Source organism: Sylvia atricapilla, chromosome W, assembly GCF_009819655.1.
Source record: "Sylvia atricapilla isolate bSylAtr1 chromosome W, bSylAtr1.pri, whole genome shotgun sequence".
Lineage (NCBI taxonomy): Eukaryota > Metazoa > Chordata > Aves > Passeriformes > Sylviidae > Sylvia > Sylvia atricapilla.
Genome location: NC_089173.1, coordinates 2,556,700 through 2,570,286, shown reverse-complemented (window position 1 = coordinate 2,570,286; position 13,587 = coordinate 2,556,700). Strand labels below are relative to the sequence as shown.

Sequence of the window (13,587 nt, the reverse complement as noted above, 5' to 3'; positions counted from 1 at the left end):
CCTGATTTTTTTCTGAGGAAGATGGAATTTCTCTTTCACAAACAAGATTGTGAGTTTGTCATATAAAAGATTTTTTCCTTTTTGTACTAAAAGCTTTATTTCAAATAATTCTTTACACTTCCCTTTCAATCACAGGTTGGAAGGGACCACAGTGGGTCATCTGGTCCAACCTCCCTGCTCAAGCAGGATTGTGCATGGAATGCTTTGCATATTTTGATATGGAATTTGAAGCAAAAATGTCTTTTAAAGCTCCTCTTTAACTGTTATGTTCCCCTCCTCCCCAAGGTTTTTGACTTGTTGAACAGGAAGACAAAATTAAGAGTGTTAGAAGATGGTAAACAGCAAGTCCAGGTGGTGGGATTACAGGAACAGGAAGTCAAATGTGTTGAAGATGTTCTTAAGCTTATTGAAATAGGCAACAGCTGCAGGTATCTCCCATAGCTTTCACCAATTTTTCATTGCAAATTAAAGAATTGCAACAAGACTTTTTTTTTGTCTCTTCATAGTGATGGCTTTTTAATATGCAGTGGTATTTTTGATAATGTTGGCTGCAAGTAAGGAATCTGCCTATTGTTTGAATAAAGATAGTTTAGAGATTTTCAGCCAGAGAGAAATATGAACTAATTTTTCTACGGGATGTGAATTGCATGCATTATACAACCAGTTTACTGACTTACATTCACATCATTTATAATCTGAAATACTACGAGATTATTCAGTTCTAAAAGGCCTTGATATGTAGTGACAAAAGTATAAAAGCTGGGATTTTGTTAAGATCCAACTTTATTGTTTATAAAATTAGCCTTGTGATAGGCTGCTGACTGATTAGATAAAAGTACCACATGCGGCATTTTGCATATAAACTCTCTGATAGTCTGAAATCTTTGGAGATATGTTTATTCTTGCTTTAAAGAGAGTAGCAGTAAAATGCTACTAATCTTCCATTTCTGTTTGAAGGATTGGAAAAATAAGTATAATTATACTGTGTGCATCATATTATATGAGTATACACAGTACTATGCCCTGAAAAAAATAATGTTCTAAGGGTAATGTGCTTAACATATTTGGTCCTTTGCCTGTTCATATGGCCTTCCTTTCTTTCCTTTTGTTAAAGGACATCCGGCCAGACATCTGCAAATGCACACTCATCTCGAAGCCATGCAGTGTTTCAGATTATTCTCAGAAGGAAAGGGAAATTGCATGGTAAATTTTCTCTGATTGATTTGGCTGGCAATGAAAGAGGAGCAGATACTTCTAGTGCAGATAGGCAGACTCGACTGGAAGGTGCGGAAATTAACAAGAGCCTTTTAGCACTCAAGGTAACTGAAGTGTTTCCATTGCCTTTGAGTAGGTGAAAGCCTTCCACATATAATAGCAATGATTATTGAAATTAGTTTTTTTGCAGGCTTTGCTTCTCTACATTGTCTACTGATATGACATGTAAAATATAATCTTGTTTTTCCTTTAAATACCTGAAAAAACTCTTGGTAATTACCAAATAGAAACATTGCAGAAACACTCTGCTATCAATTTTCATGTAGTTAAAAAAAACCAAAACAACAAACCCAACCCAACAACCCAGTAGTTGAATTTGAACACTTTTTTTTATATACGCCTAAAATGGGGGGACAGATAACTTACTCTTGTACTCAAGGTCTGAAATACTAACTGAAAATATACTTACTGATCTCAGGTTTTTGGTTTATTTTGGCATTACCCACCAAGTGCACCCAGGTCCTAGAGCAAAAGCAGTTCCACGGATGGGTTTGCTTTTTCCTGAGGCAGTAATAACCCAGATTGTTTTCCCCAGCATATTTTTAATGTGCACAGGAATTCTATCCCATTTTAAAGTACTTAACAGTTTTGATTGGGCAGGGCCAGTCTGACTGGCAGATCCTCTGGTGTTGACTAGCCAGATGGCCTTTGCTAAATGTATATCCCAATGTCTGAAGGTTCCACCACAAATTCCTCTCAGTGTAGTCTTTAACAGTCCACTACATTGTTTGAACTTTCCAGAGGCTGGTGCATAATAGGGAATATGATACACCTACTCAGTGCCATGTTCTTTGGCACAAGTGTCTATGAGGTTGTTTTAAAAATGGCTTCCATTGTCCGACTCAATTCTTTCTGGAGTACCATGTCACCATAAGACTTCCTTTCCAAGGCCCAGGATACTGTTCCAGGCAGTGCCATGGGGCAGAGGGTATGTTTCCAGCCATCTGGTGGTTGTTTCCACCATGTTAAGCACACATCGCTTGCTGTTATGAGTTTGGGGGAGTGTGATATAGTCAATCTGCCAGGCCTTCCCATATTTATATTTCAGCCATCATCCCCCATACCACAGAGGCTTTACCTGCTTGGCCCTGCTTGATTGCAGAACATTTCACATTCCAGGATAACCTGTGCGATAGTGTCCATGGTTAAGTCCACCCCTCGATCATGAGCCCACCTAGATGTTGCATCTCTTCCTTGATGTACCAAGGTGTCATGGATCCACCAAGCCAGAAATAATTCACCCTTATGTTGCCAATCCAAATCCACCTGAGCCACTTCAATCCTACCAGCCTGATTCACCTCCTGGTTTTTCTGATGTTATTCAGTGGTCCGACTCTTGTGTTCATGATGTACCTTCACAACCAGGTTCTCCACCTGGTCAAGCTTATCTCTGTGCTGCCAGTTTATCTGCTTCCATTGCTGCAACCACTCCCACAGGGCATTTGCCACTATCCATGAATCAGTATAAAGTATCAGCCATTTCTCTCATTCAGCAGTGTCTAAGGCCAAATGGATGAGTTTCACCTCTGCAAACTGACTTTGACCCATCCTCCCCGTCAGCAGTTTCTGTGATTTGCCATAGGGGACTCCATAAAGCTGCTTTCCATCTCCAATACTTTCCCACAAGACAGCAGGACCCATCAGTAAACAAGTCATATTACTTCTCATGTTTTGGCACTTCATTATACAGTAGGGTCTCTTCAGCACGTCACTTCCTCCTCTAGTGACATTCTGGAATCTTTGCCTTCTGGCCAGTTCATGATCATTTCCAAGATTCCTGGATGACTGGGGTTTCCTATCAGAGCTTTTCACGTGATCAGTGTGACCCACTTACTCTATGTAGCATCTGTTTCATGATGTGCAGAGGAGACCATGCCTTTGAACATCCAACCCAACATGGGCAACCAGGGTGCCAGGAGGAGCTGGACTTCAGTGCCAATCACCTCAGAAGCAGCTTGAACCCCTTCATAAGGTGCCAGTATGTCCTTTTCCATTGAAGTACAGAAGACTTCAGATCCTCTGTATGCTCGACTCCAAAATCCTAGAGGTCGACCTCAAGTCTTCCCTGGTGCTTTCTGCCAGAGGCTCCAGGTAGGACCATTCTCCCTAGCTGCAGTATAGAGCACATTTTTTACATCTTGCTCTATTTGAACTGGCCCAAGGGCTACAGCATGAACTGTCTTCTGTTTGATTTGTTCAAAAGCTTGTTATTGCTCAGGGCCTCATTTGAAATAATTTTTCTTCAAGGTCTCTTGATAGCAAGGACTGACAATCAGACTGTAATTTTGAATGTGCATTCCCCAGAATCCCACAATATCTAAGAAAGCTTGTTTCTTTCTTACTAGTTCGTGGAGACATTACTACTGACAACATTTATCTTGCCATTTTATTCCTAAAGCCTGGATCTCCTGTGCAGGTCCATTTACCTTACTTTGTTTTATAGTAAAACTGTTGTTCAGAAGGATTTGGACTATTTTCTTCCCTCTCAGAAACTTCTGCTATATTGCCCCACACAATGATATCAATATATTGCAGAAGTTCTGGAGCTTCACCCTGTTCCAGTATAGTCTTGATCAGTCCATGGCAGATGGTTAGGCTGTGTTTCCACCCCATGGCAGTTGGTTCCAGATGTACTGAATGCCCCTCCAAGTCAAAGCAAACTGTGGCCTGTACTCTGCCACCAGAGGGATTGAGAAAAACACATTAACATTATCAATTGTGTCAGCACTGGGCTGCCTTTGACTCCAGCTCCTACTGAAGTTCCAACATGTTCAGTATTGCAGCACTCGGTGATGGTGTGATTTCATTCAGTCCATGACAATCTACTGTTAATCTCCATTCTCTGTTAGGCTTTCACACTGGCCATATGGGGCTATTAAAGGGTGAGTGGGTCCTGCTGATCACTCCTTGGGTCTCCAGTTGACAAATCAGCTTATGGATTGGAATCAGGGAGTCTCGGTGCAATATTGCTGTTGGTGCACCATTGTGGTAATTGGTGCAATTGGCAACTGCTGTTCTTCAACCTTCAGCAACCTCACAGCAGAAGGGTCCTCTAAGACACCAGTCAAGGTAGACAACTGTTTAACTTCCTCTGTCTTTAAGACAGCTATATCAAAAGTCCACCCTTGAAATACCCTCTCCTGATACAGTCTGTGCCAAGGATGCACAGAGCCTCTGGGCCAGTCACAATGGAGTGTTTTTACCACTTATTCCCAGTCAGGCTAAGATCAGCCTCTAGTACAGTCAGCTGTTGGAATCTCCCTGTCACTCCAGAAATCCAGATGGATTCTGCCTCTGCATAGCTTAATGGCATTAGGGTACGCTGTGCACCAGTGTCTGCTAAAGCCTTGTACTCCTGTGGGGCTGCTGTGCCCAACCATCAGGTTCACACTATCCAGTAAAACTGGTTATCCCTTTCTTCCTCCTGGCTGAAGTCAGGGCCTTTCAAGTCCTGGTCATAGGATTCTCCACTTACTTGTAGAAATGGATTAGCATTCCTTCCCATATAATCAGAAGTAAAATCAGTCCTTCCACTCTGCCTGGGAAACTGTCACTGGAGATTGGAACAGCAACTTTCCTGCAAGAACCCCCATTTATGATTGTTTTTCCCTGCAATTCATGTACCTATGCCTCTAGGGTCAAGGTGGGTTTTCCATCCCACTTCCTCATGTCCTTTCCTTGGTCCTGCAAGTAAAATCACAGGGTACCCTCTATATCCTCCCTTTTGAGAAAAAGAACTCTTACTGTTAATAGCTGAGATGCAGGTCCATACAGGTGGGGAGTAGGACCTCTTTTTGTTGATGAAACTCCTAAACAATTTTTTATACCTCTGGGAGAGTTTTTCCACAGCCACAAGGGAGTAGCTGCAGTGCCTGTCACTGGGGTTGGAGTAGCCATTGAGCCTGTCGTTTTGTTGTCAGATCCAGAGACTTTCTTTTCTCCCTGAGGGTACTGAGCAGTGTTGAACAGGACTTGATAGGCCTGGGCCAGGCTCCAGCATGTTGCAGTGATTTGTGTCTCTCTGGAATTACTAAGGTGACAGCATACTTTTTCCAAATCTTTTACTAGTTTATCCATATTCTGCACTTGTTCAGTATTATGTGATGGGTCGTAGGTAGGGAGACAGAAATCATGACTCAAGTCCTCTTGATCATGAGACAAACAGCCTGTTTTATTGTTTGAAACTCTCTTATATAGGGAGTTCAAAACTCCTAGATCTAGACACTGATTACTCTGAGTCTTAGCCCTGCCCAACTCCTTGACCAGTGATATGTCTGCTCTCTGGACTGGCTATGATTGAATGAGGTCTCTGCATGAGCTCTCCCATTCACCTAGGGACTTCTAGAACAACCCAGGTCAGCCAAACTGGACTTGCCATGACCAGATTTATTTTGCCTTAGCTAAAGACTAGCTGTGACAGTTCAGGGGTGACGTTCAAAAACATTGGAGGTGCCCACTGTCCTAGGCACTAGCCCATACTATCCCACACACCCTGCCACTCATAACTATGCAGCATTGGGGCAGATGTCTGAGTGATCTTAAATAGCTGTTTAAACAAGACCTGAACCACACATCCAACATGCTGATTCCTAGCAAAAGAGCCTGGTTGGTTTCAAGAGTATTCAAAGGACATTAAAAATCTTTAAAATTCTCAAATGCTACTGTAATCATCCTGGATGAAAAGGAAGGAAGGAAGGAAGGATGGATGTCTCCTCTATAGGTTGGCTCTTCAAGGAGAAAAGACAAAAGGTGTAATTATTCAAAGATCCCAATAGATGACTCCAGAAATACAGAGTAGACTGCAGTGCAGAGTACACATACCAGCTATGCTATCCTATCATAAGCCAATACTGCAAACTACAACAAAATGATAATTTTATTAGCCCAGGCCCCATGGAGGATAAACATCACCACAGGGAACACATGCAAGAAGTAAGGTATTACATACCACAACCCTGAGAACAAGTGCGACAATTCTGAGAGCAAATAAATCAACATTGTGGCTGGTGACAATTAAACCAAAACAATGAATGGCCATAAGAAATTTGTTTTAACACACTTTGGTCAGATCTGTCATTATCTTAACTCTTTGTACCCCATGTTAGGCACCAAAAGTGACTGTTGTGGTTTAACTCCAGTTGGCAACTAAGAACCATGCAGCCGTTCGCTCACTCCCCACTCCCCATCCAGTGGGATGGGGACAAGAATCAGGAAAATAAAGTAAAACTTGTGGGTTGAGATAAAAACAGCTTAATAATTGAAACAAAATAAAAAATACTACTACTAATAATAATAATAGTAATGAAAAGGAGAGAGAGAGAGTAATGAAACCCAAAAATTACAAGTAATGCATGATACAATTGCTCACCACCTGCTGACTGATGTTCAACTTGTCCCTGAGCAGAGATCAGCCTCCCTCTCTCCAGGTAACTCCGATATGGAATATTCCTTTGGCCAGTTCAGATCAACTGTCGCAGCTGTGCTCCCTCCCAGCTTCTTGTGCAGCTCCTCCCTGGCAAAGCATGAGACACTGAAAGGCCCTTGACTCAGTGTGTTATCAGTATTATTCTCATACTGAATCTAAAACACAGCACTGTGCCAGCTGCTAGGAGCAAAATTAATTCTATCACAAATGAAACCAGAACACTTTTATGACATTTATTTACCACTGGTAATTAATTAACTGAAGACAAAAACACAACAGCACTACATCCAGAAAGAATTAACAAATAAACTGTAATAACCCTTATAATTATTAATCCATTTATCATAGACTCATGGAATCATTTAGATTGGAAAATACCTTTAAGATCATCAAGTCTAATCATTAACTTGGAACTTCCAAGCCCACCACTAACCCATGTCCCCAAGTGCCACATCTACATGCTCTTTAAATCCCTCCAGGAATGATGACTCCACTACTGCCCTGGGCTCCCTGTGCCAGGGCTTGACAACACTCTTGGTGATGTCTTTCTCTCCCAAAGAAACTTATCCCAATACTGAGAGACTTTACCTTAATGAGGATTTGAGGACTCTTGTCTCAATACAGTATTTTACAGTAAAAACATCTGAAACTCTGATACTTTTTGAGGTTTTTGGGTGCTCTTTATAGCAAATAATTTGATACAATTGTGAGAGACTGGACTATGACTCTAAACACTCCCCTTTGTGGAGGCACGGGGTGGTTTGCTGAGGCCAGTTTTGCATACCCTGAGGAGAAGGATGTGAGTTTTTGGTTGTGTAATGACAAACCTCTGGTCCCAATAAGGCAGAGGAGGTGAACTTATCACTGCCAGAGGCTACAAACTGGGCTTTCAGGCTGAGAATGATGCCTTAAGTTTTAGCTTTCATATTTTCCAGATTCTGTACTGCCTTAGTGTATGACTCTGAACTTCATATAAAGTGTTAGCAAGTTCTCTTCACAGGGTAGTTAGACAAAACAATCCTTTTCCAGCCTGAGAACCAAGGACACTGTTGCAGCTTCAGACCCAAAAAGTATAAACAGCAGCAAATTGAGGAGAGCAATATAGGAAGATGGGACTTCATAACCTGAAGCTGTAATTGGACAATTAACCCAAATCATTCAGGCTTTTGCAGATCATAATCAGAAATAGTTGTTACTCTGGAAATTTAAAATCAACTTTTTTTTTGTTCTTGTTGAATTCAGTATATGTAAATGTTTTAGATGAGAGTCCGAAAGTTTTTAGGCTCCTAAGTACTTTTAAAGTTCCAACCTCTCTACTGAGCTTAATGAGAGATGAAAGCCTAACTTCTTCAATTCGATCTTACATAACTTCAGCAACATAACTAAAGCATATATTTTCTGATTTTGGATTGCATTTGTATTATGTATTTTTCTTTGATGGGGATTGTATACATATGAGGTTTTACTCTGATTTTATGAAATATAAACCTGTTTGTTCTTTCAGGAGTGCATTAGAGCCTTAGGCCGAAATAAACCTCATACGCCATTCAGAGCAAGTAAACTTACTCAGGTGCTAAGAGATTCATTCATAGGAGAAAACTCCCGTACCTGTATGGTAAGTTTGTTTAGTTAACTATATGTTTTAACAATTAATTGAGGTTATACATTAACTGAGACTATATTTGAAGTTAGTCTTTCAGCAGAGGCACTTCAGATAACTTTCTCCCTTCTCACCTTTTATTGACCTTCCTTATTGCTTGTTCTAGTTTTCTAGCTAGACAAATAGCTAGAAGCACTTCAGGTCGAGGGATGTGTTTGTTTGTTTGTTTGTTTGTTTGTTTGTTTTAAATAATGTCTTAATTATATTATAATATTTTTTGTTGAATCAGAATTTTGGAAAAGGTGGTGTACACTGGAAGTATAGTGGTGAGTTATGATCTTTAAATGACAAAGGTAAATTTAAAATTGGTATCAAAGGCATCAGAATATGCTCTAGGCTGTTAAGGGGAGAAGTAGTTGGGACGGTTGAGATGAATAGTTGTGTACTGTATAAAAGTGCATTTGTATCAATCTGAAAAAACAGAATTCTTCTGTCAGATGAGGGAAAGAACAGATAAAAGCACGGATGTCCAGTGGTTTTATTTGCGCATCCTTAATATGGAAATGTAAAATCTCTGCAGTGGACACTGACTGTTAAGCTTGCTTGCTATGGTGGGTTGATCTTGGCTGGCTGTCAGGTGCCCACCAAACCACTCTATCATTCCCCTCCTCAGCAGAACAGGGGAGGAAAAATAAGATGGAAGTCATGTGTCAAGATAAAGGCAGTTTAATAAAGCAAAAGCAAAGGCTGCATGCAGAAGCAAAGGAAAACCAGAGTTTTATTCTCTATTTCCCATCAGCACACAATGTCCACCCACTTCCTGGGAGGCAGGGCTTCAGCATGTGTAGCAGCTGCTCTGGAAGACAAATGTCATAGAAATCTATGTCCTCCTTCATCCTTCTTTTTCTTAGCTTTTACATCTGAGCAGACATCATATAGTATGGAATATCATTTAGATCAGCTGGCCTGGCTATGTTCCCTCCTAGGATCTTGCCTACACCCAGCCGACTGGCCTTCAGGGGTGAGGGGGCGAAATGTTGAGAGATAGTGCTGATGCTGTGGCAGCACTGCTCAGCAGTAGCCAAAACACTGGTGTGTTCTCAACACCTTTCCAGCTCCCAATGCAAAGCACAGCACTGGGAGGGCTGCTATGAGAGAATGAACTCCAGCTCAGCCACACCCAATATATTTGTGTTGGTTACTTTCCACAGGCTCCTTGGAATTAGTCTAGAGGTGACAGAATTCTGCAGACCACAACATGAAAACCATGGTGTTAGGGCAGCCTAGTCTTCTCTTTGGATGTTAGGTATGGTTCTAATATGAAATTGGTGGTAAAATAGCATTTTTGATTAATCTTTATTCTTTGATTTCCTAATGAAAACACAGCATTGTTTTCTTTCCACTGGGACATATATTCATAAATTATATTCAAGATCAGAAAGCTAAACCATGCATCTTTAGGCAATGTATCTTCACTGCTGAAGAAGTTTTGGAAAGTTAGCCTGTTGGGAATTTCTCTCTGTACATTTATGAATGTTTTGTGAAGTTCTCACCATCACCTTAACCACTCCTTAAAGTGCTAACAAGCCATCTTCATTTTGGTGAAGCTTTTTTATTTAATTATTACTCTTCTCATAGAATTAACATAATATTTTTCCTGTTTAAGTGCATTGAAATGCCATCAAGAATAATCCATGATCTATGGGTGTTTAATTTCTGATAAAGCTTGCATTTCTTCTTTTTATATTCAATATAGTTCTAAACTAGGGAAAAAATCTCCTCTGAAAGTGAGTGAAAATATGCTTCAATTATTTTTTTTATTCACATAACTGCAGTCGCTTTATAATTAAGAATAAGAAAACTTTCGTGATGAAACACTGCTTTCAAATTCATTCTTCCTGTTACTATTCCATTTAGTTTCTCAGTACTAGGACCATTTGTAATGTTCTGGATTTGGTGTTTGTTTCCATGTAATTTTTATCCAAAATTTAATCAGCAATGTTTTTTCTTAAGATACTGATGTAGGAAGAGTAGCACTTGTGTGGTTATGAATTACTTTGAATTACAGTTAAAAGGAAGGAGAGAAAGAAAAGAAACCTACAGTGCATCTTTACGGTTGTTTGAATTGAATTCTTGCATTTGCAGCACTTGTTCCTGCGATAACTAGATGGATCCAGAAGCAATCTGTCTGTCTAGAGATCTGACAGGTTTCTGAACAATATATATTGAATTGAGGGAAGTGTAGGAGATACCTTTGCCTGGAATTACCTCCAGTCCTCCCCAGTTCCCTGTAAAGAGGAGAGATTTGCACTCCAGTGGCCAAGTGGTGAGAAGAATGGACAATGATCTGAAGCTTTTGGGTCTTCCTTTGCCTTTTTTATCAAGAAAATGCATTCAGCCTTCCAATGTGGTATTTGCATTTGGTTCTTTGGCAGAGGGCCTAGTTTTAAAGCATGTTCATGTTTAGGTTTTATATGATACACTGGCAACATTCTACTGATTAATATACAGGTAAAGAAGGCATATCATTATGGTTTATAATAGCTAAAGTTGAACAGTATTTTATTAAATTAAGAGTACTTATCCTGCAGGTACACTGACTGCTTGTTTGCAGCAGAGGTATGTAATTAACTGGGGTGCTTCGAACTTCTAAAAATTAATGCAAATATAGTTTAATGAGTAGCTTCATTTCAGATTTCTGAGGTTGACTGTAGAGATCACTGCTATGTTATCTAGAAGAGTGTTTATGTGAAGTAAATTAAAGCATAGAAGAAATTTTGAGGGATAATTCTGTTGTGGTTTGACCATGGCTGGCTGCCAGGTGCCCACCAAAGCTGTTCTATCACTGCCTTCCTGAGCTGGACAAGAGAGAGAAAGTATAATGAAAGTCTCATGGGTTGAGATAAGGACAGGGAGAGGTCACAGATTTTCCTGGATTGAAAGGGACCTTAAAGATCATCAAGTTACAACCCCACTGCTATGGGCAGGAACACCTTTCACTAGACCAGATTGCTCAGAGCTCCATCCAACCTAGCCTTTGTCAGGAAAATTAATCCACTGTGAAAAACAAAAGTTTAATAAGGGAATAAAAAAGGACAATGTCCAGTGCTGGGGTGTTCCTGGCTATCGGCCAATGAACACCCCAGTATATTAAGACAGTGTTATCTATATACTGTTACCTTACTAAGACACATACATATTCATAAGTTTCATGCTTTATTCAAACATTCTTGGTAGCTTTTGATGTTGTAGAAACTTCTCTTTGTTTTGGTTTTCCACTCTGACATATCTACATGACATCTTTGAGATCAGATCAATATATTTTATTCCTTCTTGCGGCTTTATTCTGTTGTTTCACACTTTCCTGATAACGAGTAGTTAACAAGTTCTTCTCTAATTTTTCTCTGGTGCTCTGGTTTGTGCCACTCATCTCTTGGAGAGGTCAGTCAGTAGATGTGGGAAACAATTGCTTTATACAGTTCTCTCGGTTACATAAAAGTATTTTAGCATTTTATATTTTGCTAAGGCTTACAGTACAATACATTCATTACACTATTGTTTCTATAAGCTATAAGGTGTATACATCAACATAATATATTCATCACACTATCATTTTCATGGGCTATATGGTGTATACTTAAAATGAAAAATTAGATTATATTAGCAAGCAGCTAAAAGGGGTGATAAATTGAGCTATACTTACAATCAATAACAACATATAAAAACTAATACACAAATGTGAAAGCCAATATTATAGGGTCATTTTTAACAACTCTAATGCAGCAACAGTCAGGAAACAATGGCAAATAACCATCAGATACAAAGTGTTCAATCCTGCAGACTCCCCAAAACAGAGACAAAAAAATTGCTGACACAACCCCAAGATGCTGCCCTGGATTTTGACTGTGTTGATCAAAGGACAAAGGGAAAAATTGTGTCAGTCTTTTCCCAACTGCCCCCCTCCTCCGTTGTCTTATCCCTTGCTCTGCTTATGTCCTGACAGCTAAAGCTCCGACTGGAGTCCTTCACACCAAGGGCCTGGAAACTCATAGAGGGAATTTGTATTCCCAAAGGCAGGGACAGTCAAGGCCAAGCAGCTGGGCTCAATCCTCTTGGCTGGCTGCAGCTAAATGGTAGCTTAAACTGTGGTGGGCATCTCTGCCCTTTTCTCTCAGAGGTGCCTCCAGCTTCCCAAAATCATGAGGAGGAGGAGGAGAGACTGAGACTGCAGCTGGAAGGCTTTTGCTACTGTTTTGTCCTGGCATGGTGCCTCCAACTCCCTGGTCCACCAGAGAAGGGACGAGCCTGGGGCTACAACCAGCATTGCTGCCGCTTCCTTTGTGCAATATCTCTGACCCCATACAGTGAGAGGGAGAGAGACTGCTTGGGCAGCTTTTACAAAAAGTGCACACTAAAGCAAATTCCCTCCCCTCTCCACACGGTCCCTTGTTGCAGAGTCTTAAAGATACAGTAAAAATTTTTGGGCCCAGATGATCTGGGATACCTTATCATTATGAAATACCCCCAGGAAAAGAGGAGAATATAACTTGTGCCCCAGATTCCCTTATCAACCATCTCAAAGCCCTGAAGGCCTTAGTCACTCATCAATTACAGTAATAGGCAAAACAGACTCAAATTGGGGAAAAAAATAGTTTAAGTTTTTGCAAATCAAATAAGCTACCACAGTTGCTGACGGGCTCAGCCTTGGCCAGCAGAGGGTCTGTCTTGGAGCTGGCTGACATTGGGTCCATCAGATATAAGGAAAGCTTCTGGCAGCTTTTCATAGAAGCTACCCCTATAGCCTCTTCTTACAAAACTTGGCCGTGAAAACCTAATAGAACTGTAACATGTAGATAATGATACCATTTTGTCAAAAAATATTTTAGCATGTTACAAGCAAAATAAATTGAAGAGATTGAAACATAGAAGTATTATTCAATTGAAGAATATTATTTATTGAACATGTAAGACAATTCATCAAAATTTTACCTGTTTCAAGATGCTGGTTTTGCTTGTCAATGAGAAGGCATTTATTGTAAAATGGTTTCTAATGTGCTACTAGAAAGTAAGACATTTTGAAAAATATGTGATACATTTAGATATGGAAAGCGTATAAAATGATAGAGTAAGAACTTGTGATTTTAACTTTCTGAGAGATTCCTGAAACAGCCTGGTATAAAATACCTACTAGATTTTCCCACTTCCTTTCTGATATATAACCTTTGAATGGGATGTTTGAGTCAAATTTCTTTTGATGATTTCTATACTTAATTTTTTGACTTTGCCT

General features: G+C 40.1%; 1 protein-coding gene and 1 long non-coding RNA gene across 2 annotated transcripts in view; one reads left to right on the top strand and one right to left on the bottom strand.

Annotated features, from left to right (window-relative positions):
• LOC136373324 (kinesin-like protein KIF2A) overlaps nt 1-13,587 on the top strand; it is a 178,589-nt gene that overhangs the window by 126,676 nt on the left and 38,326 nt on the right. The window contains 3 exon segments of the mRNA XM_066338219.1: nt 286-428; nt 1,115-1,319; nt 8,205-8,315. Coding sequence (XP_066194316.1) covers nt 286-428; nt 1,115-1,319; nt 8,205-8,315 — 459 coding nt within the window.
• LOC136373345 (uncharacterized) overlaps nt 1-13,587 on the bottom strand; it is a 253,545-nt gene that overhangs the window by 208,440 nt on the left and 31,518 nt on the right. The window lies entirely within an intron of this gene.